The sequence below is a fragment of the Erinaceus europaeus genome, unplaced genomic scaffold (assembly GCF_950295315.1).
Source record: "Erinaceus europaeus unplaced genomic scaffold, mEriEur2.1 scaffold_976, whole genome shotgun sequence".
Lineage (NCBI taxonomy): Eukaryota > Metazoa > Chordata > Mammalia > Eulipotyphla > Erinaceidae > Erinaceus > Erinaceus europaeus.
Window position 1 is genome coordinate 1 of NW_026648261.1, and position 27,386 is coordinate 27,386.

At 41.4% G+C, this 27,386-nt stretch overlaps 1 protein-coding gene across 1 annotated transcript; it reads left to right on the top strand.

Moving 5' to 3' along the window:
- The first annotated feature begins 1,417 nt into the window (after positions 1-1,417).
- On the top strand, positions 1,418-21,981 carry LOC132532443 (integrator complex subunit 6-like). The gene is made up of 4 exons (XM_060184877.1): positions 1,418-1,633; positions 6,577-6,948; positions 14,690-14,783; positions 20,565-21,981. Exons 1-4 carry the CDS (start codon positions 1,420-1,422, stop codon positions 20,671-20,673), a joined length of 789 nt encoding a protein of 262 aa, XP_060040860.1. The 5' UTR covers positions 1,418-1,419; the 3' UTR covers positions 20,674-21,981.
- The last annotated feature ends 5,405 nt before the right edge of the window (positions 21,982-27,386 follow it).

Here is a 27,386-nt window from a genome sequence, read left to right on the forward strand (position 1 = left end):
GAAAAGCAACCACAGGTTTACGGGTATCCTCTGCTTTTTGAAAGTCCATGTTAGTCTCCTTTGCTATTACAGAAGCCCTGTATTACAACAGATTTCCCCTGATGTCCAAAATGACAGCATTCCTATGAAATCTTTTGTAAGCTGAAATGGTGTGAAGCAAAGAAGCAATAGACTTCCATTTATATGGAATAATTTCTTAGTGTGCCATGGCCCCCAAATAATCTACCCAATGATATCAAAGAATATATGAAATCTAAAACTACAGTTGCATATAGTAAATGTATGATAGACACAGGCCTAGATGAAATAGTTCCTTGAGAAGGAACTTGGTGGTGCCACTGCTTCTAGAACCACTGCTACAAAACCAGTGTTCAAGAGGCCAGGCGGTGGCGCACCTGGTGAAGCGCACACATTACGGCGCACAAGGACCCAGGTTTAGGCCCCTGGCACCCATCTGCAGGGGCAAAATTTCATGAGTGGTGAAGCAGGGCTGAAGGTGTCTCTCTCTCCCTCTCCATCTCCCCCTGCCCTCTCCAATTCTCTGTCTCTATCTAATAATAAATACATTTTAAGAAATCAATGTTCTTTTTTTCCTAAAGTCAGAAATCATCTGAGAATTTATTTCCATTTTGTGAAAACAGATCCTAAAGTAGGTCTTTCATAAAAGTAAAGTGGTGTAATGTCTGCTTTTGTAAAGTAGGGAATACCTTTTTGCTTAACAGAAAGCATCCGAAGACGACTTCCTATTTTGTGACACAAGGCAAAAAATGAAAAGAGTGTGCAGTACTGGTTTTGCAACAACAGCCTTTGTAGAGGGAGTGGCCTCCCATCAGTGAACCGCCTATATGGTTCCACAAAATTTCATCCCCAGAAACCAATTCCTGCAGGCTGTGAACTTATAATGCCTATGCAAAAAGACTTCCATGCCTGAGGCTCTGAGGGCCCCAGGTTCAATCACCACAAGCCAGAGTTGAGCAATGCTCTAGTCTCTCTCTTTCTCTGTATCTTTCTCTCTGTTTCTCATTCAATAAAATAAGTCAATAAAGGGGCAGGTGGTGGTGCACCTGGTTTAGTGCACACATTACCATGTGCAAGGACCTGGGTTCAAGCTCCTGTTTCCCATCCACAGGGGGGATGCCTTATAAACAGTGAAACAGCTCTGCATGTGCCTATCTTTCTCTCTCCCTCTCTATCTCCCACTCCCAATTTTTCTCTGTTCTATCCAATAAAATAAAATGGAAAAAAAAAAAAGGAAATGGCCTCCAGGAATGATGGCTTCATAGTGCAGGAACCAAGCCCCAGCAATAACACTGGTGGCAAGAAAAAGTTAAATAAATATAGAAAAGCATTCTTGCAAGTCTGTTACTGTTGGGTTTTTGTCTTTAATGGAATATATTCATTGACATTTTTCAGGGAATGATGATTGATGAAGCAGATGAGTTTGTGGTAGGGCCACAGAACAAAGTGAAACGCCCTGGAGAACCCAACAGTCCTTTGCTATCTAAGAGAAGACGGAATTCATCCCTACTGTGGAGGAAACCGCAGGCATCACCTCCTGTAACTAATCATGTGGGCGGAAAGGGACCACCCTCTGCCTCATGGATCCCATCTTACCCCAACCTCGTGCACACAGGTATAGAATGGGGGCTGGGATTTCTTTTTCTTTAATCTTTATATTTATTTGTTATTGGATAGAGAGACAGAGAAATTGAGAGGGAAGGGGGCATAGAGATAGAAAAGAGACAGAGAGACACCTGCAGCCCTGCTTCAACACTCATGAAGCTCCCCCCGCCCCCCGCAGGTGGGAACCAAAGGCTTGAACCAGGTCCTTGTGCACTATAATGTGTGCACTCAACCAGGTGCACCACTGCCTGGCCCCCATGGCTGTTATTTTTTTTAATTTTTATTTATAAAATGGAAATATTGACAAGACCATAGGATAATAGAGGTACAATTCCACACAGTTCCCACCACCAGAAATCCATATCCCATCCCCTCCCTTGAAAGCTTTCCTATTCTTTATCCCTCTGGGAGCATGGACCCAGGATCATTACGGGGTGCAGAAGGTGGAAGGTCTGGCTTCTGTTATTGCTTCCTAGCTGAACGTGGGCGTTGGCAGGTCAATCCATACTTCCAGCATGTCTCTCTCTTTCCCTAGTGGGGCAGGGCTCTGGGGAGGTCGGGCTCTAGGACACATTGGTGGGGTCGTCTGCTTAAGGAAGTCAGGTTGGCATCATGGTAGCATTTGGAACCTGGTGGCTGAAAAAGAGTTAAGATATGAAGCAGAACAAATTGTTGACTACTCATGAACCTAAATCACATGGCTGTAATTTCTTTATGGATTCACAAACTAATCAGTTTTCCTCTGATTCCTTTCTTTGGCATTCAGTTCATTCTTTGGTATTTTGTTCATTAAGCAAACCAACACCAGATCTCTGATGTAATAGGTGTAACAGAGCCCATAGAAGCCTGAGGTATTTTTTTCAATGATCTAAATAAGAAACTTAAATATAGTCACTTAAGGATTCATAGAAAGAATCATACAGGGAGTCGGGCTGTAGTGCAGCGGGTTAAGCGCAGGTGGCGCAAAGCACAGGACCGGTATAAGGATCCCGGTTCGAACCCCGGCTCCCCACCTGCAGGGGAGTCGCTTCACAGGCGGGGAAGCAGGTCTGCAGGTGACTATCTTTCTCTCCTCCTCTCTGTCTTCCCCTCCTCTCTCCATTTCTCTCTGTCCTATCCAACAACGACAACAACAACAATAATAACTACAACAATAAGACAACAAGGGCAACAAAAGAGAATAAATAAATAAAATAAATATTAAAAAAAGAAAGAAGCAAAAAAAAGAAAAAGAAAGAAAGAATCATACATAGGGGCCAGGTGGTGGCGCATCTGGTTGCGTGCACACATTACAGTGCACAAGGACCCAGGTTCAAGCCCCCAGTCCCCACCTGCAGAGGAGAAGCTTTGCAAGTGGTGAAGCAGTATTGCAGGTGTCTTTCTGTCTCTCTCCTTCTCTATCCCCTCTCCCTTCTTGATTTCTGGCAGTCTCTATCCAATAAATAAATAAATAAAGATAATAAAAAAATAAAAAGAGAAAGAATCATACATAGAACTTAACACAAGATAAAATGGGGAGATCCAATTATGTTGTCTTGCCAGAGCAAGGCATAATGATGCACACATTTGGAGTTGCTGTACAAGTCACAAGATCAAGTAGATTCCCCAGGTAGCTGGAGCAAATGAGCTTGATAAAAGGACTAATTTGAACTTGTTCCCAGTTGTTCTCATTTCCTGTTTATGTTCTAATCCAGTGTGGTCTGGCTCTGCCACCTTCATGCCACTGAAATGTGTCTCATCATGGTCCTAGGGTCTTCTGTGTGTTGCTGTTACTTCTTCACATCATTTCTCATACTTCACTCCTTCCTCTCTGAGAACCTTCTTAGGCTGCTAAATACCACTAATGTCAACTTTTGTTTTCCCTTTAACAGCAAGTCCTTTTCGTCTTCTTTTCCTGCTGCTTCCTGATCTTTCCCACTTCTTAGTGTAGAGCCCAAAAGTTCAGCCTTAGACCCTCTTTTATTCACTGCATTCTTTCCCTGAAGATAATATCATACAGTATTGGGGGTTTAAAATGACATCTCCACCACTTGGATATTTGTATCTCTAGGCTACAACTTGTTCCTAGATGCAGACTAAAATTTAACTCTGAAGAAAGATACCTCCACTCATCTCTCTTAAGACATGTGAAGCTCAGTTGAGTTTACATGTTCCAACTGAACTCCTGACATCCCCCTTCTCCAAAAGTCTTAACTGGAACCCTTCTGCAATGAAGTAAATGACACTAGCCAGCACTGTGCTGGTGAGGCTGTTCATGGGTGTGGAGGAGGCCTTTTGTAGTGTTTTGGATTGTAGTGTTTCCCCAGTGCAAATAGTGTCAACATTTGTTGTTGTTGAGCTATCAACCCCAGGTCTCTGAAATAGAAAGGAAGTGGACATGACTGCCTCTTATAAGCACTTGTGCTCTGTCTCCTACACATTCTTGGCATTCCTTTTTACCCAGTGGTTCAGGTGAAAGAGACCTTGATTGACTATAATCTCTCTTGTTCTTCTCTCACTTCCATTTGTTAGCAGCTGTCTGGGCAGTTTGGTCATCAAGTTAATTCCTGTGTTCTACCATCCCCCACCCCCACCCCCGCCTCCCTGTGTATCCAGTCCACTCTGATGTGGCTATTCACCAAGCTGCTGCTAACTGATGATATCTACTCTACCAGATCTCCAGACCTGCTGCCCTCTGATCCACACTCTCCAACCTGCAGGCAGAGTGATGATAGGACAGGGACTGAGACTGTGCCATATCATCTTGAAAAACCCATCACCAACCCTCTTCTGGACTTGAAGTTGATCTGAGCTTCTGACTCTGGTCTATATGCTCTACCTTGTCAACCTGTCCAAACAGATCTCCTATAGGTTTCTTCACTGTTCTCTCTCCTTTGTTCGTTTTTTAAAAAAAATTATTCATAAAATTAAAAATACCGACAAGACCATAGGATAAGAGGAGTACAATTCCACACAATTCCCACCAGCAGAACTCCGCATTCCATCCCCTCCCTTGAAAGCTTTCCTATTCTTTATCTCTCTGGGAGCATGGACCCAGGATCATTATGGGGTGCAGAAGATGGAAAGTCTGGCTTCTGTAATTGCTTCTCTGCTGGATATGGGAGTTGACAGGTCAATCACAATCCCGTCCTATCCCTATCTTTCTCTAGTGGGGCAGGGCTCTGGAGAGGTAGGGTTCCAGGACACATTGATTAGGTCATCTGCCCAGGGAAGTCAGGTTGGTGTCACAATAGCATCTACAACTTGGTGGCTGAAAACAAATTAAGATATAAAGCAGAACAAATTGTTTAACCCTCTTCTGTTCTTACTCTATGACCCCTGCTTACCTTCTTTTATGGCCCCTGCTCTGACCTGGGACACAACATGTATCTCTTTTCCCTGAACATGCTCAGCACCAGATCTTTCTCCTCCCAACATCTCTGCCTAAAGACCACTTCTTCAGAAGGCCCCAACCAACCATGTGATCCATGTAAACTCCCCCTTCTGCTCTGCCATACCACCATTCTTTCTTTCCGGAAACCAATACAAACTGCAAGGATTTCCTTTGCTGGTTTTGCACCTGCTATCTGCTTTTCCCCATGAAAATATCTGTCCCATACGTATTGGGATCATGTCTGTCTGCCCTGTTTATTGCTGTCGCCCAGTGCTGCCATGATGCCTGGCATATACCAAGATAAGAAATAAAGAGAAGGGGGAGAAATGTTCGGGGAAGAAATAAAAAAGAAAAGAAAATGAAGAGAAGGCATCTGACTTGTAGTGAAATCTGTTTTCTTTGAGGACATTCATAAGCTTACGGGGATTTTGGGAGATGGCAAGCAGACAGAATCTTCAGGCCTAGTGGCTATTTCTGCTTTCCCAGAAGTTTTTTTTTTTTTTTTTAATTGCCACCAGGGTTTATCACTGAGGTTTGGTGCCAACACTGTGAATCCATCTCTCCTATCAGCCATTTATTCTTCTTTTTCTTTCTATTTTATTTGATAGGACAGAGAGAAATTGAGAGGGGAGGAGGAGATCTAGAGGGGGAGAGAAAGACACCTGCAGACCTTATTCACATCCCTCCTGTAGGTGGGGGGGGGTGGGGGCTTGCACATGGTGACGTTTACGCTCAACCAGGTATGCCACCATCAGACCTCCCTCTCAGAAGTTATGAAATCAATAGAAAAGAGATAACCTAGGGTGAGGTATGTAGTATGGCACCACAATCAGTAAAACAGGAAAATTTACAAGTTATAGAAACCTTGACTTCAAGTGAGACTGCTGCTTTCAGCTCATAAGGCACAGCAAGTTGTCACTAAATCACAAATGCCAGGGATCCAAAGGTGTTTATTAGCTTTGCTGTTTGATTCGGTTTCCAACTGCATCTATGAATCCATGAAAATAATACGGTTTGTACCCCCAAAATTATTTTGATCCATACTTCCAGTGGGCAGGGGGGTGAGGCCATAGGGGGAAGATGACCAGAGGGTTCTACACTTCAACTCCATCAGGAACCAGAGAGAGAGGTGGGAAGTAGGAGGGACATTTGGATGTAATAGGTGTATGTGTGACTTGGAAAGGAAGACAAGATGGGACTCCACCCCTTCCCCCCAAAAAAGCCAAATATATACAAATACAGACAGATGGTTGTAGAAATAATAGTTGACCCATATCTGCAGCCTTGGGAGAATTGATGTAGCAGTTGAGGATCTAGAACTCTGGTAGAAGGAACAATGCAGAGTTGTACCCCTGTTATCTTGTAATTTTATAAATCAATATTAAATCACTAATAAATAAAAGAAGATGATTTGCTTGTATTATCTTATCAGACCTCTGTTTGAGGGATCACAGACCTCATCCAGTACATCCCCTTGCTTTTTGAAATCATTTTTTCAAAGCCGAGTATTGATATGTATTTAAGGGGTCTATATATAATGCACCTTTCTTTCAGCTTTAACTTCTCAATTTGGTTTCCAGATACCACTGTCAATCACGATGTCCAAGGGAAGATGGAAAATGGCCAAATTCCATCCAACATCTTCGTGTCCAAATCTGCCTCAGCAGAGCTGGTGAATTTGGCAGCAGAAAGCACTCCACCCAACCAACTAGATTTCCTGTCTGATGACTTTGTTAGTCTCAGGAGAGATGGCCTGATTCACAAACCTGGTAGTAATGCCCTTGCAAGTGGAACCAAAAACAGCAATGTCTCTGTGGAAGACCGAAAAGTCTCAGCTGCATCTACTTTGGGAACTATGCCAAATGTATTGCAAATAACTCCTGCTATGGCACAAGGAATCAATGCTGACATAAAACATCAGTTAATGAAGGAAGTCAGAAAATTTGGAAGAAGTAAGTAGTAGAACATTTACCAGAGTATTGTTCATTCTCTAACACACAGTAGGTTTCCATGTAATTCAAAGTGATTCCTTTTACTTTAACCAAGAAGGCCCAATACACTTTCTTATCCTCTCCTGTTAGTCTTTATTTTATTATGGGAGCTTTCTCAGCCAAGAAGCTAGAAGAGTGTAGGGGATTTATTTTTCCTCTGCTACATCAGTATTCTGTCATATTGGCCTAGTACACTTTTCCCTCAAGATTGTAATGGTTTTCTTTTTGCTGCTGCAGTTAGTTGCCACAGACATCCTGACTTAAAATAGCACACATTTAATTTAAAAAAAAAAAAAAAAAAGCACACATTTAGTATCTAGTATCTTTCAATGGTGGAGGTCAGAATTCAGAAATTATTTCCAGTGGGCTAAAATTAAGGCTTTGGCATGCCAGCTTTGCATCTGGAGTTTCTAAAGAGAATCTGTTTCTTTGGTTTTTCAAGGTTCTAGAAGGTGCCTGCATTCCTTAGCTCATGGCCCCTCCAAATCAAGAATATTAGCACATTCTCTCCTCTCTAATGCCTGCTTACATCCTTATATCTTTTCTCTCTGACTCTAATCCTACTGTCTCCTTATAAGGATATCTGGGATTACATTGGGCCTACTTACATAAAACTGAATGACCTCCCCAACTCAAGACCTATAATTTAATAAGATCTGAAAAGTAAAACCCTTTTAATACATCTAGCAATCCAGACATGGACAATTTGCTGAAATTATTGAAATTTACACAGTTGATTAGTGTTTATGAGAGTTTGCTGTGCATGTGACTCATGCATATGCTTTGATCTGAGTGCTGAAATGTACACAAGCAATACAGAGGGTAGAATGTTGGACTTGCATGCATGAGCTCCCAAACTTAGTCTCTAGCACTGCATATGCAGAATAATACTCTGATGGCATGATCTCTCTCTCTCTCTCTCTCTCTCTCTCTCTTGATCTCACTCTCGCTCTCTTTCATTAATAAATAAGTAAATATTTAAAAGTTCAAAATCTCCAGGGCCAAGTGATGGCACATCTGGTTGAGTGCTCATGTTACAGTGTGCAAGGACCCAGGTTCAGACCCCTGGTCCCCATCTGCAGGGGGAAAGCTTCACGAGTGATGAAGCAGGACCACAGGTGTCTCTCTGTCTCTCTATCTCCCCCTCCCCTCTCAATTTCTCTCTGTCTCTATATAATAAATAAAAAATATTTTTTAAATTTCTTTATTGGGGAATTAATGTTTTGCATTCAACAGTAAATATAATAGTTTGTACATACATAACATTTCTCAGTTTTCCATATAACAATACAACCCACAATAGGTCCTCTGTCATCCATTTTGGATCTGTATTCTCCCCCATACCCACCCCAGAGTCTTTTACTTTGGTGCAACACGCCAATTCCAGTTCAGGTTCTAATTGTGTTTTCTCTTCTGATCTTGTTTTTCAACGTCTGCCTGAGAATGAGATCATCCCATATTCATCCTTCTGTTTCTGACTTATTTCACTGAACATGAATTTTGCAAGGTCCATCCAAGATCAGCTGAAAACAGTGAAGTCACCGTTTTTTATAGCTGAGTAGTATTCCATTGTGTATATATACCACAACTTGCTCAGCCCCTCATCTGTTGTTGGACACCTGGGTTGCTTCCAAGTTTTGGATATTACAAATTGTGCTGCCAAGAACATATGTGTACACAGATCTTTTTGGATGGGTGTGTTGGGTTCCTTAGCATATATCCCCAGGAGAAGAATTGCAGGATCATAGGGTAGGTCCATTTCTAGCCTTCTGAGAGATCTCCAGAGTGTGCTCCACAGAAGTTATACCAATTTACATTCCCACTAGCCGTGCAGGAGGGTTCCTTTGACCCCACAACCTCTCCAGAATTTGCTGCTGTTCCCTTTTCTAATGTATGGCATTCTCACGGGAGTGAAGTGGTATCTCATTATTGTCTTGATTTGCATTTCTCTGATAATCAAAGATTTGGAGCATTTTTTTCACGTGTTTCTCTGCCTTTTGGATCTCTTTTGTGGTGAATATTCTGTCCATGTCCTCCCCCCATTTTTGGATGAGGTTGTTTTCTTGTTGTTGAGTTTGGCAAGCTCTTTATATATTCTGGTTATTAGCCTCTTGTCTGATGTATGGCATGTAAATATCTGTTCCCATTCTGTGAGGGGTCTCTTGGTTTGGGTAGTGGTTTCTTTTGCTGTGCAGAAGCTTTTTAATTTGATGTAGTCCCATAGGTTCATGCTTGCCTTAGCCTTCTTTGCAATTGGATTCATTTCATTGAAGATGTCTTTAAAATTTATGCGGAAAAGAGTTCTGCCAATATTTTCCTCTAAGTGTCTGGTAGTCTCTGGTCTAACATCCAAGTCCTTGATCCACTTGAAATTTACTTTTGTACTTGGTGAAATATAGTGGTTCAGTTTCATTCTTCTGCATGTTTCAACACAATCTTTCCAACACCATTTGTTTAAGAGGCTCTGCTTCCCCCCCCCCTTTCATAGTCTGGGCCCCTTTGTCAAAGATTAGATGTCCATAGGTGTGGGGGATTACTTTTTGGCTCTGAATTCTATTCCAGTGGTCAGTGTGTCTATTCCTGGTCCAGTACCAAGCAGTTTTGATGAAAATGGCCCTAGAATACAATTTGAGATCTGGGAGTGTGATGCCTCCAGTTCTGTTCTTTCTTCTCAAAATTGTTTTGGCAATTCTAGGTCTTTTCTGGCTACAGATAAACATTTGTAGCATTTGTTCTATTCTCCTAAAAATTCATTTTGATGATGTTAATTCTTCCAACCCATGAACATGGAATATCTTTCCACTTCTTTGTGTCTTTTTCAATTTCCTTGAGTAGTGGCTCATAATTTTTCAGTATACAAGTCTTCCACTTCTTTGGTTAGGTTTATTCCTAGATACTTTATTGTTTTTATTGCTATAGTAAAAGGAATTGATTTTTGGATTTCAGCTTCTTCTAGCTTAGTGTTTGCATAGAGGAATGCCACTGACTTTTGAATGTTAATTTTGTGGCCTGACACCTTACTGTATTGCCTGATAATGTTCAAAAGATTCTTGCTGGATTCCTTAGGTTTTTCTGTGTGTACTATCATGCCATCTGCAAATAGGGAGAGTTTGATTTCTTCTCTTCCAATCTGTATGCCTTTAATTCCTTGTTCCTGCCTGATTGCTATGGCAAGAACTTTCAACACTATGTTGAACAGTAATGGTGATAGTGGGCAGCCCTGGCTAGTACCTGATCTGAGGGGAATGCTTCCAGTTTCCACCATTGAGTCTGATGTTGGCTGTAGGTTTGCTATATATAGACTCCACTGTCTTCAGGAATTTTCCATCTATTCCCATTTTTTTGTTTTGTTTTGATCATAAAGGGATGTTGTATTTTATCAAAGGCTTTCTCTGCATCTATTGATAGGACCATGTGGTTTTTGGTTTTGCTTTTGTTTATGTAGTGGATCACGTTGATTGATTTACGTATATTAAAACAACCTTGCATCCCTGGGATAAACCCCACTTGGTCATGATGAACAATCTTTTTAATATGCTGCTGTATCTCGTTGGCTAGAATTTTGTCCAATATTTTAGCATCTATGTTCATCAGAGATATTGGTCTGTAGTTTTCTTTTTTGGTTGTATCCTTGTCTGCTTTTGGTATCAGAGTGATGTTGGCTTCATAGAAGCTGGAAGGGAGTATTCCAGTGTCTTCAATCTTCTAGAAGACTTTTAAAAGTAGAGATATTAGTTCTTCTTTGAAGGTTTTGTAGAATTCACTTATAAAACCATCTGGTCCAGCACTTTTATTTTTGGGAAGGTTTGGGAAGGTTTTTGATAACTTTTTCAATTTCGTTAGGTGTGATGGGCCTGTTCATGTTATCTAGTTCCTCGTTACGTAATTTTGGAAGTTCTTAGTTATCTAGGAAATCGTCCATTTCTTCCAGGTTCTCTAGCTTGGTGGGATATAGTTGTTCATAGAAGTTTCGCATGATATGTTGAATTTCTGCGGTGTCTGTTGTGATATCTCCTCTTTCATTTATGATCCAATTTATTTGGGTCTTCTCCCTTTTTTGTTTTGTGAGTCTGGCTAAAGGTTTGTTGATTTTATTCACTCTTTCGAAGAACCAACATTTAACTTTCGTTGATCTTTTGTATGGTTTTCTTATTTTCAATGTTACTGATTTCTGCCCTAACTTTAGTGATTTCTGTCCTTCTCGTTCCTTTGTTCTTCTTCTAGGTCTTTAAGATGTGTAATCAGGCTGTTTATTTGTGCTTTTTCTTGTTTCCTAATGTGTGCTTGTATGGCTATGAACTTCCCTCTCAGTACTGCCTTAGCTGTGTCCCAAATATTTTGATAGCTTGTGTCTTCATGTTCATTGAACTCTGGAAACATTTTGATTTCTTCCTTTATTTCCTCTTTGATTCAGTAGTTGATAAGTAGTGTACTGTTGAGATTCCACATTTTGGGGCTCTTATTAATCTTTTGTTGATTGTGAAGTGTCAGTTTAATTCCACTGTGGTCTGAAAAGATGCTTGGGATGATTTCAATGCTCTTGAATTTGCTGATGCTGTCTTTCTGGCCTAACATTTGGTCTATCCTTGATAATGACCCATGTGGACTTGAGTAGAATGTGTATTTCAGTTTCTTGGGATGAATGACTCTGAAAATGTCCAATAGTTCCAGTTTACCTATCTCCTCATTTAGCTCCCTCATTTCTTTATTGATTTTCTGCCTAGATGATCTGTCAAGTTGAGAGAGTGGGGAGTTGAAGTTCCCTTCCTATGACTGTGTTGCTGTTGATATATTGCTGTAGCTCTTTCAGTAGATGTTTGTTGTATTTAGATGGCTTCTCATTGGGTATATAGATGTTAGTAATTGTTAAGTCCTCTTGGTTGATCCTCTGAGCAGTAAGTAGTATTCATCCCTATCTTTTTAAATTTTATATATTTTAAGTCTATCATTTCAGATATGAGAATAGCTATTCCTGCCCTTTTTAGTGTGCCATTGGCATGTATGATAGTTTTCCATCCTTTCACTTTGAGTCTGTGTATGTCTTGTTGAGTTAGGTGGGTTTCCTGTAGACAGCATATTGTTGGGTTGTGTTTTCTGATCTATCTTCCTACTCTGTGCCTTTTAATAGGTGAATTCAGGCCATTGACATTTATTTACATCAAAGATTGAAGATATTTTAACAACATTCTTGTAGATTTTGAGAGTGTTCTGATATATGGCATATTTATGGTGGTCTGACTGTTTATAGGAGACCTTTCAGACCTTTTTTCAGGGAAGGTTTGGTGATAGTTTATTCTTTCAACTTTTGCTTTTCTGACAATGTTTTGATTCCTCCATCTAGTCTCAATGACTGTCTGGCAGGTTACAGTAGTCTTGGTTGAAAGCCTTTCTCAATGAGCACTGGATAGGTATCTTGCCATCCTCTTCTGGCCTGTAGTGTTTGTGTGGAGACGTTTGCTGCTAATCTTATGGATTTTCCTCTGTAGGTGATTCTTTGTTTTTTCTCTTGCAGCCTTCAGGATCCTTTCTTTATCCTTATTCCTTTCCATTTTTAGTATGATGTGTCTTGGTGTCTTTAAGTCTGGGTTAATTCTCTTTAGGACCCTCTGGCCTTCTTGATGTTGTCTTTGATGTTGTCTAGACTAGAGAAGTTCTCAGCTATTATATCCCTAAGAATGCTTTCTTCCCCTCCCTCTCTTTCTTCCTCTGATAAGCCAAGAATGTATATGTTATTTCTTTTGAAGTCATCCCATAGGTTTCTGTTGTTTTTTGGGTATCTCTTAATCTCTTTTGAGATCTCCTACTTCTTTTTTAGTTGTCTCTAATTTGTCCTCGATCTTGCTAATTCTGTCTTCGGCCTCATTGATTCTATTCTCTCTCCCCTCTACTGTTTTCTGGAGTTCATCTATTTTGTTACCCTGTTCTGATACTGTTTAGCTTGTTCAGCTAGTTGTGTTCTTAGCTCAGCTATTTCAGCTTTCAGCTCTCTTTCTTCCAGAGTCTCATTGGTTGTTTCTGCATTTTTGATGAAAATTCTTTTAAACTCTTTACTCACTCCTGTGGTTATTTCCTTAGCTAGTGTTTGGATGTTGACCTCATTATTTTGTGCTTCATCCTTTGGGGGGCTTTTAGCTGGACTCTTGTTCTGGTTCATTTCTCCAATATTTTTTCTTGTTGTTTTAACCATTTTATATAGTATGTTAAGAGGTCCCTCTCTCAGTACTTTTCAAATTACTGATCACTCTTGCCTGGACTGACTTGTGTCTAAGTAAGGTAATTAAAGGGTTCACAGTTGTGGACACTGACAGTTGTTTCAGTAGTATTTTAATCCCTAAGTTGGAGCTCAGTGGCTTAAAAACCTCTTTTGTTCTTTTTCTTCCCTGTAGGCTATGGGATCCTGAGGGCTTTTGAACTATAACTAGGCTTCTTAGCTTCATCACTGACTCCAGACCAAGAGATTATGCAGGGTGGGACATAGATAATCCAGTGGTTATGCAAAGACACTCTCACAGCCTCCCGATAGGCCTCCAATCTTCTCCTAAGTTTCCTGGTTAGTTCTCTGTCCCCTGGTGTCAGCACAGGGCCTACCTGCCGCTGATCCAGATTCTGAGGGCAGTAGCGATAGAAACTCACAGTTGTTGTACTCGGTGAGTCTCAAGGGATTCCTCTCCTCCCTCCAACCATCCCCCTGTTGGTGAAACAGACTGGAGGTGGTATCCCGACTGGCAAACTGCTGGACTGTTACCAGCCACCTAATCTCTCCCTAGGCTCTTCCCAGTCCACAAGCCACATGTGTTTGCACTCACCGGTGATTTGATGGATTCCCGAAGTCGTTTTAGTCCTGTCCTGCTGCGGTCCCAGGTGGTCTCCTTTGGTATTCCTAGTTGACCTGGGAGAGGAGAGGAATTCAGCCGCTGCTACTCCATAGCCCTGCCTCTGGAAGTCCTCTCCTCAATAAATAAAATATTTTTAAAATACAAAATCTCATTAAAATAAATTGCAAACATCACATAAGCCAGAACTCCCACCTTCTGCACACCATAAAGAATTTTGGTCCATATCCTCAGAGTGGGGATAAATGATAAGGGGAAGATATCAGAGGGCTTTGAACTCCAACTCCATCAGGATCCAGAGAGAGAAGAAGAAAAAAAAGAAGGATATTTGGAAGTAGTAATAGATATAGTCACGACTTAAAAAGGAAGAAAACGGTGGTCCAGCTGGTGGAGCACTGGATAAAACATTGGACTCTCATGCATGAGGTCCTGAGTTCAATCCCCGGAAGCACATGTGCCAGAGTAATGTCTGGTTCTTTCTACCTCTCATCCTATCTTTCTCATTAATAAATAAATAAAATATTTTTAAAAAGAAAGAGAAGGTAGGACCATTGGGGGAAAAAAGGTGATATATGTAAATACATACAGTTATAGAAATAATAGTCGACCTCCATCTAGAACCTTGGGAGAACTACTGTAGCTCCCAATGGAGGGACTGGGGATACAGAACTCTGGTGGTGGGAACGGTGCAGAATTATACCCCTGTAATCTTATAACTTTGTACATCAATATTCAGTCACTAATAAAATTTAAAAAATTGCAAACAGCATCTAACTTTCCACCCATGAATAATGATTACTAATAATGTATAAATATTGAATTTATATCCCACTCATATTTAAGTACTGGGTTTTTTTTAACATCTTCAGAGTATGAAAGGATTTTCATTTTACTGGAAGAAGTACAAGGACCTCTGGCAGTCAAGAAACAATTTGTTGAATTTACCATCAAGGAAGCTGCACGGTATGTGTAAAGATATATATCATTTAAAAAAAATGTAGTATTAACATAAAGGGAAAAATACTAGAAAATATAGCAAAATAAGAAACTACAAACATAAATAATTATGTTCATGATAAAAGTCCTGCTGTGAATCAGCACAAAATAACCATCTGATTTAAATGGTTCTGAGATAACTGGTGAATAATTTGAAAATAAGAATTTAACTCAGTCATACTGTTCATCAACAATATCCAAGTAAACTGAAACTTCACATATATGTTTGTGTGTGTGTGTGTGTGTGTGTGTGTGTGTGTGTGTAAAGCAAAATAGTCACGTAATGTGAGTTCTAAGTGGCTTACATGTATTAAGTAAATAATAATAATAATAATGTTTTAATTGAATTTCCCAAAGTGACACATCTAATACATGACTGGGATTTGAAGTTAGCAAATGTGCTCCAAGTTCAGAGCATTTAAACTGAATAAGAAACATAAAATGAAAAACTATGTGGTACTAGGACTGTATCTCAAGAGTAACATGAAAGACTGATTCAACAAGGAACACTTGCCAGATTTTAATACATGAAAGTGGCAATCCTTTCTATGTGAAAAAATATTACATTAAAATAATCAAAGTTAGGGGACTAGGTGGTGGTGCACTCAATCGAGCGCACACAGTACCTTGTGCAAGGACCAGAGTTTGAGCTCCTGCTCCCCACCTGCAGGGGTGATGTTTCACATGTGGTGAAGCAAGTCTGCTGTCATCTCTCTTTCTCTCTCCCTCTCTATTTTTTTCACCTCTTAATATCTCTCGGGCCTATCAAATAAAATAGAAGGGGGAAAATGGCCACCAGGAGCAGTGGATTTGTAGTACTACTGGCACTGAGCCCCAGCAATAACCCTGGTGTACATAATAATAATAACAAAGCCAACTGAGAAAATAAGAGCAACATATACTAGTTAATAATAGTGGTCCTTGTCAATGCCCATGTTCACAGGGAAGCAATTACAGAAGCCAGACCTTCCACCTTCTGCATCCCATAATAACCGTGGGTTCATACTCCCAGAGGGTTAAAGAATAGGAAAACTATCAGGGGAGGAGATGGGATACGGAGTTCTGGTGGTGGGAACTGTGTGGAGTTGTACCCCTCTTATCCTATGGTTTTTGTCAGTGTTTCCTTTTTATAAATAAAATTTAAATATATATATATTTATATAAAGAAATTACAGGGAGTCGGGTGGTAGCGCAGCAGGTTAAGCGCATGTGGTACAAAGCGTAAGGACTGGTGTAAGGATCCCGGTTCAAGCCCCCGGCTCCCCACCTGCAGGGGAGTTGCTTCACAGTCGGCGAAGCAGGTCTGCAGGTGTCTGTCTTTCTCTCCCCCTCTCTGTCTTCCCCTTCTCTCTCCATTTCTCTCTGTCCTATCCACAACAACGAAGACAGACAACAGTAATAACTACAACAATAAAAAAACAGGGCAAAAAAAGGGAATAAATAAATAAATATTAAAAAAAGAAAAGAAATTACATGCCTGAGGCCCCAGAGGCCACAGGTTCAATCCCCAGCACTATTGTCTGCCAGCTGAGCAGTATTTTGGCCTTCTCTCTTGTCTGTTTAATAAATAAATAAATTTTAATAATAATAATAATGGTCTTGTGAGAATCTACATTTCCATGAAAAGAGGAGTAATCTTTGTTAAATACAACTATTGATATATAATAATTTAATGCCATTTCATGAAGCTTTCCATATATGTTGATATTGCTTAGTGGGGCCTCTTTTTTCATTTACAGAATTCCTTTTAGTCATTTTTGTGGGGATGATGTGATGGTAATGAATTCCTTTAACTGTTGTTTCTCTGAGAAGTTCTTGATTACTCTCAGAAACCTGAGTAATAACCTTAGAGTATTATTGGTTGGAAGTCTTATCCATTCAGCACTTTAAATGTATCCTACTAAGCTATAGAGTTTTAGTTTCAAAGTTAACCTTTGAATGGATCCCTTCTAACCTATGCAGCTTCAGTTGCAAAGGCTGATGATAGCTTTATGTGATTCTCTGCTTTTCTCGCTGCTTTTGGAGATGTCTTTATCTTTGATCTTCACTACTTGAACAATGATGGCTTTGGGTTTATTTTGCTTGGAAGTAATAGAGCTTCCTGGATCTAGGTGTTTGTCTCTTTTTTAGTTTGGGAAAGTTCCAAATTTATCTTGAAATTAAAGTTCTTCACCTTTATCTCTTATCTTTTCCTAAACTCCTAAAATGTGAGTCTTGATCTGGATACCATGCCAAACAATCTTATTTGTTTGTGTACAAGAACACTGCTCAGCTCTGGCTTATGTTGGTGCAGGGGATAAAACCTGGGACTTGGGAGTTGGACGGTAGCTCAGCAGGTTAAGCGCAGGTGGCGCAAAGCGCAAGGACCGGCGGAAGGATCCCGGTTCCAGCCCCCGGCTCCCCACCTGCAGGGGAGTCGCTTCACAGGTGGTAAAGCAGGTCTGCAGGTGTCTATCTTTCTCTCCCCGTCTCTGTCTTCCCCTCCTCTCTCCATCTCTCTCTGTCCTATCCAACAACGATGACATCAATAACTACAACAATAAAAAAAACAAGGGCAACAAAAGGGAATAAGTAAAGAAATGAATATTTTTTTTAAAAAAACCTGGGACTTTGGAGTCTCAGGCATAAGAGTCTTTCTTTTTTTTTTTTTAGTTTTTTATGTTGATTGCCTCTGGTGCACTGATTTGGAGTTTGACTTCTTCCATTCTCTGTTGAGACCCTCTATTATTTTTTAAATATTTTATATAGATACAGATATAGGTAGATAAATAGATAGATAGATAGATAGATAGATAGATAGATAGATAGATAGATACAGAGCTAAATCGAGAAGGAGAAAGGGGGCGGGCAGTGGTGCACCCGATTAAACACACATAGAACTGAACACAAGGACCTGCACAAGGATTTGGGTTCGAGTCCCCCCTCTCCACCTGAAGGGGTAACACTTCACAAGAGATGGAGCAGGTGTCTATCTTTTCTCTCCCTCTCTATCTCCCCTTCCTCTCTCAATTCCTCTGTCCTATTCGATAAAATGGTAAAAAAAAAAAAAAAAAAAAAAAGGCCGCCAGGACCAGTGGATTCATAGTGCCGGCACCGACCCCCAGAGAGTGTAGAGAAAGAGAGAGGGAGAGGGAGACGGGGAGACGAGGGGGGGTGGGGAGAGAGAGAGATCTGCAGCACTTACTTCACTGCCTTCAAAGCTTTCCCCCTGAAGCAAGGTACTGGGGACTTGAACCCAGGTCTTTATGCATTAACACAATGTGCTCAACTGGGTGCACCACTGCCCACCCCCTGAGCTTCTACATCATGTTTTTAATTTATCCGCTGTGTTATTTAGCTCCACAATATATGCTCCATGTTTGAGCATTTTTCACATTCCCCAACCATGTTGATTTTTTTTCTTCCATTGATATTCTCATTTTAGTAAGCATCATTAGTATTGTTGCTTTGAAGTACCTGTCAGCTTACACAGCTCTATTATATTTAGGGGTATTTCTCAGGCTGCTGTTTGGAATCATTTGTGTGACTGGTGGGTGTATGTCGTGGGGGGAGCAGGGGGTGCTTTGTCTCTTCATTATGTGAAAGCCTGAGCTGGGAATAATCTGTGTGTAGACAGACCTGGGGGAATCACAGTTGAAAGTGCCTGGAAGAACCTGTGTGCCTTCTTAATGTTGACCTAGAAGACAATAGGTAGTTGTGGTTCTGCCCATCGGTGGCTAGGACTCCATGACCCAATGGACCTGTATAGTGACTCATCAATAGATTTCACTGTCTCAAATGCCTGGCACTGAGTTTGAACCAGCCTGAGCAAAACCAGGGAACTGCTATTCTGAGTATCCCAGGGCATTTGCACTGAGTTTGAATATGCTGAAGATCTGGGACACTGGTGCTGGAGTGGAGACTGGAGCCTTAATCCAAGCAGGTTATGGAGTTTTCACTCTATATCTTTCTGAATAGCTGTCTCTGCTTTGTTTCTTTTTTTATATTTTTTAATTATCCTTATTTATTTATTGGATAGAGACATCCAGAAATCAAGAAGGAAGGAAGAGAGAGAGAGAGAGAGAGAGAGAGAGAGAGAGAGAGAGAGAGACCTGCAGCACTGCTTCACCACTCGCAAAGCTTTCCCCCTGCAGGTGGGGACCCAGGGCTCAAACCTGTGTCCTTGTGCACTGTAACGTGAGCTCAACCAGGTGCGCCAGTGCCTGGTCCCTGCTGCCTCTACTTTGGACTGGAGATGGATGGAGTATGACTCAGGAATTTGTCCCCAGGGTCTGTTAGTATGGAAACTGAGATTCCGTATGACTTACACCTGCTACTCCCATCAAAACTATGAGAGGGAGATAAAATGGAGCCTGTCAGTGACTTCCACAAAAATTATGTCTTATGGTTTCTTGTCCCCAGTCTAGTGTTGTTAGTGTAGCATCATAGGATTGTAGTTACTAGAGATTAATATAAGATTTCCCCTTGGGGCAGGGGTAGTTAGCATAATGGTTATGCAAAGAGTCTCATGCCTGAGCCTCCAAAGTCCCAGGTTCAGTCCCCTCCACCACCATAAGCCAAAGCTGAGCAGTGCTCTGGTAATAAATAAATAAATAAATAAATAAATAAATAAATAAATAAAATAAACAACAAAAAAATTTCCCCTTGTCCTGTCCCCCAGAAAATTCCTGCCCCTTAGAAATCTCTTCGGATTGTAGCTCAGTGCCACATGGTATGGTGTCTTTCCTAGGATAAACATTTCTTCCTTTCTTCCTCTCTTTCTTTCTTTCTTTCTCTTTCTCTATTTTGAATAGAGACAAAGAGAAAGTGAGAAGGAAGTGGGAGCTAGAGAGGAAGAGAAAGAGACACCTGCAGCCCTGCTTCACCACTTGTGAAGTTTTCCCCCTGCAAGTGGGGACCAGGGGCTGAACCAGGATCCTTGAGCATGGTAATATGTGTGGTTTACCTGTTATGCCACCACCCATCCCCCCACATAGACATTTCTCTTTCTTCTCACCTCTTTGTCTTTTGCTTCTGAAACTCTATCCACATGGCTTTCGGAATCATCTCCGTGCAAATTGTTCCCCACTTTCTTTATTTTAATTTTTTCACTGAAAAAAATTAAACACAGCTTCTCCCTATTCTGAGAAGTGCGTTGTGTTTTTAAGCAGTAGGTGACAATGCAGAGCAGAGAGGGAGATAAACGCTGTCTTGCTTTGCTAAAACCTTGTCATGGTTAACTCATGGTTAAGGCTGTCTCTAGAAGCATTCATTTATTTTATTTTATTCTATTTTAAAAATATTTTATTTATTTATTTTAGTGGATAGAGATTGAGAGAAGGGGAGAGACATAGGGAGAGAAAAAGAGACACCTGCAGCACTGCTTCACCACTCATTAAGCTCCCCCCCTACAGGAGGGAGCGGGCCGGGGGGGCATTGAGCCCTGCTCCTTATACATGGGAACATGTGTGTTCAATTACATGAACCACCACGACCCCTGCAGAGGCATTTAGATTGATGTTGTCTTAGTCCAACTCAGCCATCCAAATCTATGGTATCTTCTTAGGCTCACCATAGTCTGATGTACACTTGGACCCTCGGTTGGCACTGCTAATATTGATATTGGATAAGCCCTCCATGTCCCTGAGAATACCTTACATATTCCTGTGTTGATTAGATTGTCAATTTCACTGCACTTTGTGTAATGCATAGCACACCATATGTTTTTTAAGTATTGTTTGGTTAATAAAAACTTCTCTTTATTTTTAGGTTTAAAAGACGAGTTTTAATTCAGTACCTAGAGAAGATAATAGAAAAAATAGACAGTCACCACTTTCTTAACAACATTAATTACATCAACAGCAGATCATTATGTTAGTGCAAAGATCAAGGAGGAAAAAAATGGACATGTTTTCTGTGCTGTAGGATTGAACAGAATACTACTGTAGCATCATGGAATGTTTTGACGAAAAGGGACTTAAACTTCCAGAGACCAAGAAAAATCAGTGGAGCTTTTTAATTTATGCTTCCTCAGAAGCAGGACCTGGACTTCTGCCCAAAAACATCTTCTTGGAAAATATAAATTTGTTGTACCTCCCCCCCAGCTGAGAAAAGTGATGTTAACTCAGTAGGTCAAGTCCAATAAATATGGCTGCCCCTCCCCCAGGTGATGAGGCTTCACTCGGTTGAACTTTGCCAGTCCAGTTATTTCAGGAGTAACTAGGGGCCACTTTTGGTTGAAGCCTCACTTGTGGTCTTACTGTATCCTGAAAAACTAGGCGTTCAGAACCCAATCTTGTATGTGCTGAACAAAATGTCCATAGTTCAGAGTCGTGCCTTTTAAGCCCATGCAGGATATTTTGAATCAAAGAGTAAGAAAGCTGCTATTCCGGTAACTTATTTTTCTGTGGGAGGGGCCAGGGAGAGTCACTAAAACAATCTACCTCCAACTCTTTTCAGTTTTGTCTAGAGATATGACAAGTGCGCCTGAGACCATCCCAACCCCTGAATTGTCCTTGTCTGTGACGGCAGAAAGTTTTTGGGTGGACTTGTACATTCTGTGCTTTGGAAGCACTAAAAGATAAAAAAAATACTGTATATATATATATTTCCTTTAATGTTTATACAAAGGTTTATATTGAGCAGTATTGTTATGTTTGTATTAATTTGAAAATATATATATATAAATGTACAAAGAGATTTTGACTTTGAATAATGAAATAAATCATTTTATTGATTTTCACAAACGTGTTTAATAGTAGATGTATTAATGCTAATACCTAGTTTTGTCTTGCTTATGAGTTGTTATTACAGTAATAAAATAAAATTCACACTACTAAGCTAATCAATCTGACATAAGGATTGAAACTTCAAAACATCACACACAGAACTGAGTGGTCATGGTAAAAATCACAGGGTGGTATATGCTAGGAGTCGATTTTTTCCAAGAGCACCGAAGAAAGCAGTCAGGTTTTCTGAACAAAAGGTTTACAGCAACAAGAAAATTCTGGATTAAGAAGAAAGCCATTGTAACATGATAGGAGAGCTTTGTGGTATTTTATCAACTTCTTCACAGCCATCTTGAAGATGGAAGTCAACATTTCAAGTGTGGGTTTCTGAGTGTGTGTGTGTGTGTGTGTGTGTGTGTGTCCTTGTTTGTGCACCATTTCACCACTACCAAACTGTTTAAGAGAGAGAGAGAGAGATGGGAAAAGACAACATTGCACTAGAGCTTCCACTGGTGCTCTGGCAGGTTCATGAGGTGCCAGGGTTTGAATCTGGATCTTGCATGGCAAGGCTTGTGTCTTATCCATTGAGCTACCTCTCTGTCCTCGATTCCTGATTATTGAGAGAAATACCTTATCCCAAGGGAATTGTGTTTGTCTATTTGGACCTGTGTGGGGATCTCCCTGGAGAGTACCCTAACAAGGGGTTAGGTTGGCTCTGCTTCCCTAACTCCAAGTTATCTCAAGGTAGAGAAGCAGCTGTGTGGAAAATGTTCTCAGAAACACTGAAAGGCAAATGATCAAGCTGTTGCCTCCTATAGCAAACAGTAAAAATGCCATGATCCTGGAAGAAGACAGTAGGAAGTAAAATACCTTGTAGAGTAAGGACTTTGAAATGTCCTCGTGTAGTGGTCTGGGAGGCGACACGTGCAGTGGATAAGATGCTGGACTCTCAAGCATGAGGTCCAGAGTTCAAAGCCTGGCAGCACATGTGCCAGAGTGATATCTGGTTCTTTCTTTCTCCTCTATCCCTCTCATTAATAAATAAATAAAATATTTTTAAAAGAAAAAGAAATGCTCTCGTGTATATCTGGTCACTAAAAAACATGTATGCCTAGAGCAGGGCGCAGAGGCAAAGAAAGAACTGAGAGCCTCTAAAGTCCCACCTCTGGCTAAGCTTCAGACTCAGCACAGTAATGGAGACCAACAGCACAAGCAGCAGGTGGAAAGCACGCATAACTGGACTTGTTTCTATGTCAAAGTGCTTGTTCAAGTGAGTAAAAAGACAACTCATGGGAGTCAGGTGGTAGCACAGCAGGTTAAGCGCAGGTGGCGCAAAGTGCAAGGACCAGCGTAAGAATCCTGGTCCGACCAGTTAACGTCCATGTTCAGCGGGGAAGCAATTACAGAAGCCAGACTTTCCACCTTCTGCAACCCACAACGACCCTGGGTCCATGCTCCCAGAGGGATAGAGAGAATGGGAAAGCTATCAGGGGAGGGGATGGGATATATGGAGATTGGGTGGTGGGAATTGTATGGAGTTGTACCCCTCCTACCCTATGGTTTTGTTAATTTATCCTTTCTTAAATTAAAAAAAATTATAAAAAAATAAATAATTAAATTAAAGAAAAGAAAAGAATCCTGGTCTGAGCCCCCGGCTCCCCACCTGCAGGGGAGTCACTTCACAAGCAGTAAAGCAGGTGTGCAGGTGTCTATCTTTCTCTCCCTCTCTCTGTCTTCCCCTCCTCTCTCCATTTCTCTCTGTCCTATCCAACCACGAAGGCATCAATAACAACAACAATAACTACAACAATTTTTTAAAAAGGGCAACAAAAGAAAATAAATAAATATTCAAAAGAGACTTTAAAAAATAAGACAACTCATATGATGGAAGAAAAGGGTTGTAAAGCCTGCATCTGGTAGGGGTCTGTGTCCATCATATGAAAAGAATTCTTTCAAATTGGGAGCTGAGTGGTGGCACACCTGATTGAGTGCACACATTATCATGGCCAAGGACTCAGACCGGAGCCCCTGGCAACACGTGAGAGCACCATATACCAAGGAGAAGTTCCATAAATGAAGTGGCACTGTGGTGATCTTCTTTCTCTTAGTCTGAAGTTACAAAAGGGAGGAGGGAGTCTGCCAGAAGCAATGAGACCATCCAGGTGCAAGACTCTAGCAGGAAAAAAGACAATCTAAGGAAAAAAAATGGACAAAGGGCTTGAAAAGCTAGCTCTCCAAAGAAGATGTATGAATACAATAAGCCATGAAAAGATGTTCAACATCATTAAATACTAGGAGCATGCAAATCAAAACCACACTAAAGGGTGAGAGATGGCTTAAGGTTATGCAAAGAGACTCATGCCTGAGGTTCTGAGGTCCCAGATTCTATCCCCCACACAACCATAAGCCAGAACTGAACAGTGCTCTGCTTTAAAAAAATCACAATAAGATGACACCTGCTAGGATCACCATAAGGAAAAATAAAAATGACAAGGGTTGAGGAGGGAGAGAAACCGAACACCTCACACATTAGTGATGGGAATGTAAGATGAAGGAGCGGCTATGGAAGAAAATTGACATTTCTTCAAAAGTTAATCATCAGATTAGCATGTGATCCAACAATTCCACCCCTATGTATGTGCTCAAAGAACTTAAAAAAAAAAGATGTTCAAATTTTAAAAAAATGGTCAAAGAAGCATTATTCACAGTAGCCAATAAATATGAACAAATAAATGGAAATAGTGAAAATGCCCCTCACTGGATGACTAAATAATTGAGGTCTGGTATATTCGTACGGGAAAGGATAGTACAGGATATGTATGGGACTGAAGTACTGACACATACTACAGCATTATGCTAAGTGAAAGAACCAAGGAAAATAGGATGTATATTGTATAATTCAGTTTATATGAAATAACCTGCAAGTCCATGGAGACAAAAGGTAATTTTTTAAAGTTTATTGTAATGAAAGAGATACAGGGAGGGAGACTAGAGTACTGTTCAGCTCTGGCTTATGGTGGTGCTGGGGATTGAATTTGGGATCACAGAGCCTCTGGCATGAAAGTCTTTTGCAAATAGACTCTCATGCCTGATGCTCCAGCGTCCCAGGTTCAGTCCCATGCACCACCATAAGCCAGAGCTGAGCAGTGATTTGGTAAAAAGAAAAGAAAGAAAGTCTTGTACAGAATCATTATGCTGTCTCCCCAGCCTAGCAATAAGTAATTTAAAGGCTGTAGGGGACTAAGGAGAATGGAAAGATGAGGAGTGATGACTGCCAATGGAATTTTCTTTTAAGTAAAAGTTGTAGAACTACACAGTCCTGTGATAGCGGGACGTCATTGTGAATGTACTTGATACCATGTGCACATATTCAGTGGCTAGAATGGTGACATTTTAAAAAAATAGATCTCTGAACTATTTTTAATTAGAGAAAGACCTACACCAGAGCACTGCTCAGCTCTGGGTTATGGTGGTGCTGAGGACTGAACCTTGGACCTCAAGCCTCAGGCATGAGAGTCCTTTGTAGAACCATTATTCTGTCTCCCCAGCCAAAATGGTGACTTGAATACGAGGTTCAATGACAGAGGTCCAGAGCAGCCCAACCGCAATCTGAACCCACGAGGAACAGAATGATTTCCCATCTCGAACCTGCTCAAATCCTCAACATACAAAAAAAAAAAAATATCAAATGTAATCAATTTTTTTCATCATTAGATTCGGGCTCCTGGTTCCTTACATAGGAAACTTCGTAGTTCCTGTTCCACCCCAAAAAATCTAAAAGGCTTAACACACAAATGATGATGATGATGATGATGATGATGATGATGATGATGATGATGATGATAAATTAGCAACTCTTCTTGGATCCTCAAGAGGGCAGCAGCAATGTGTGTGAGACACAAGTGGCTGGCTTCTCTTCCACTACACTCATGTCTAAGATAGATATCCCTGCAGTATAGTGGAATTGGAAGCAGAGGAAAGAAAAAAGCCTTTACTCTATCTTCCACCTGAAGAAGATGGGTCCTGAAATTGGGGCAGCTTGGAACGTTCCTACTCATGACCATAGAATGAGAGCTCAGATCTACAAGGATGCAGAGGTCACATAGGCTCCTAAGCTTAATATGGGCCCCAGATCAGATCAAATTGATGGGGTTTACAGTCAACAATATTCATAAAGATTTCCCATATTTACTCGCTACTCTCTTCCCTGATCCAGCTTTCTGGCCCTATTACCAGCGCTGACATCATCTCCCCAGACACCTGCATATCAGAGGTCAGGCTCAGGAATAAATTAGTATAGTCATGGGTCCTTTGGAATATAACAAAAAACAGGCCTACTAGCTACCTTCAAAATGGAGACCCCCAAATCTTCATCTGCAATATTCCAGCCTTTAGGTTCATTAGTTAACAATTTGTTTGGCTTTATATGTTAACTCTTTTTTTTTTCAGCCACCAGGTTCCAGATGCTACTATGATGCCAACGGTACTTCCCTGGGCAGATGACCCCACCAATGTGTCCTGGAGCCTGCTTCCTCAGAGCCCGCCCCACTAGGGAAAGAGAGAGACAGGCTGGGAGTATGGATGGACCTGCCAACGCCCATGTTCAGTGGGGAAGCAATTACAGAAGCTGGACCTCCCACCTTCTGCACCCCATCATGACCCTAGATCCATATTCCCATGGGGATAAAGAATAAGAAAGCTACCAGTGGAGGGGATGGGATACAGAGTTCTGGTGGTGGGAATTGTGTGGAGTTGTACACCTCTTATCCTATGATTTTTTTCAGTGTTTCCTTTTTATAAATAAAATTTTTAAATAAAAAAGAAATCTTTATATGCATCACCACTACACTGTTTCCCCAGGCCCAACACCACCCTTTATTTATTTATTTATTTATTTAGGTTAGAGACTGAGAAATTGAAAAGGAAAGGAGATAGGGAGAAACACCTGTGTGAAAGGTTTTTTTGCATAAATGTAATGCGATTTCCCAGGCCATTAGGACAAAGCTTCTAAATGAGCACAGCAAGTAAAAAGCAGCAGTGCTTTGCCTTCCCTCACACACTTGGCTGCTGGCTCCCTGTGTGCTTGGGGCTCCAGTTCAGAGGCTGAAGGAGCCCCTCAGGGCAGCTCAGGCCAGGGTGCAAATAGGCCTGGACAGGGATGCACTGGAGGGCGCGCCCACACACACACACACATACACACACACACACACACACACACCATCTCTTCTTTTTCTTCTCCTCCTCCTCCTCCTCTTTCTTTTTCCTCTCTCTCTCTCTCTCTCTCTGTCTCTCTCTCTCTGTCTGTCTCTCTCTCTCCTCTTCTCTGTCTCAGGCCAGGAAACTGCAAAACCACCTAGTTCCCCTAGGCAAAGGGCCATGGGGTCCTGGGCACAAGTCCTGCAGGGAAGGCCAAGGCCAGCACACAGGGGGCCCGGGAAGTGGCCAGCAAGGGTCTCTTCTCCCCCTCAGCTGTCCAGGAGGACGCAGTGGATAGAATGACTTCGTTCCAAGATCTGCTGGACAAACAGGGCTTTGGCGGGGTTTCACCCACAAGCCTAGCTCCCTACAGACCAGGGGCAATGGCCTTCAGCCCCTGGATCCCCGGCCCCCATTATCAGGGCCTGTTACCCAGTGTGCCAGCCCATGGTGGAGACTGCTGTGAGGGAGCCTGGTCTGCCACCCCCCCCCCCCACGATCAGGAGGCAAGACTGACCTTCTAAGTGAACCCTCTTTCAGACACCAGCACACTGGGTTCAGAGCTGTGGTCTATGAATGGGGTGCAGCCACATTCCTGTACTCTTACTCACAGGGGTCCTTGGCCAATTGCGGGGTGAGCCTGCTGCTTCCTGGACGACCAACAGAG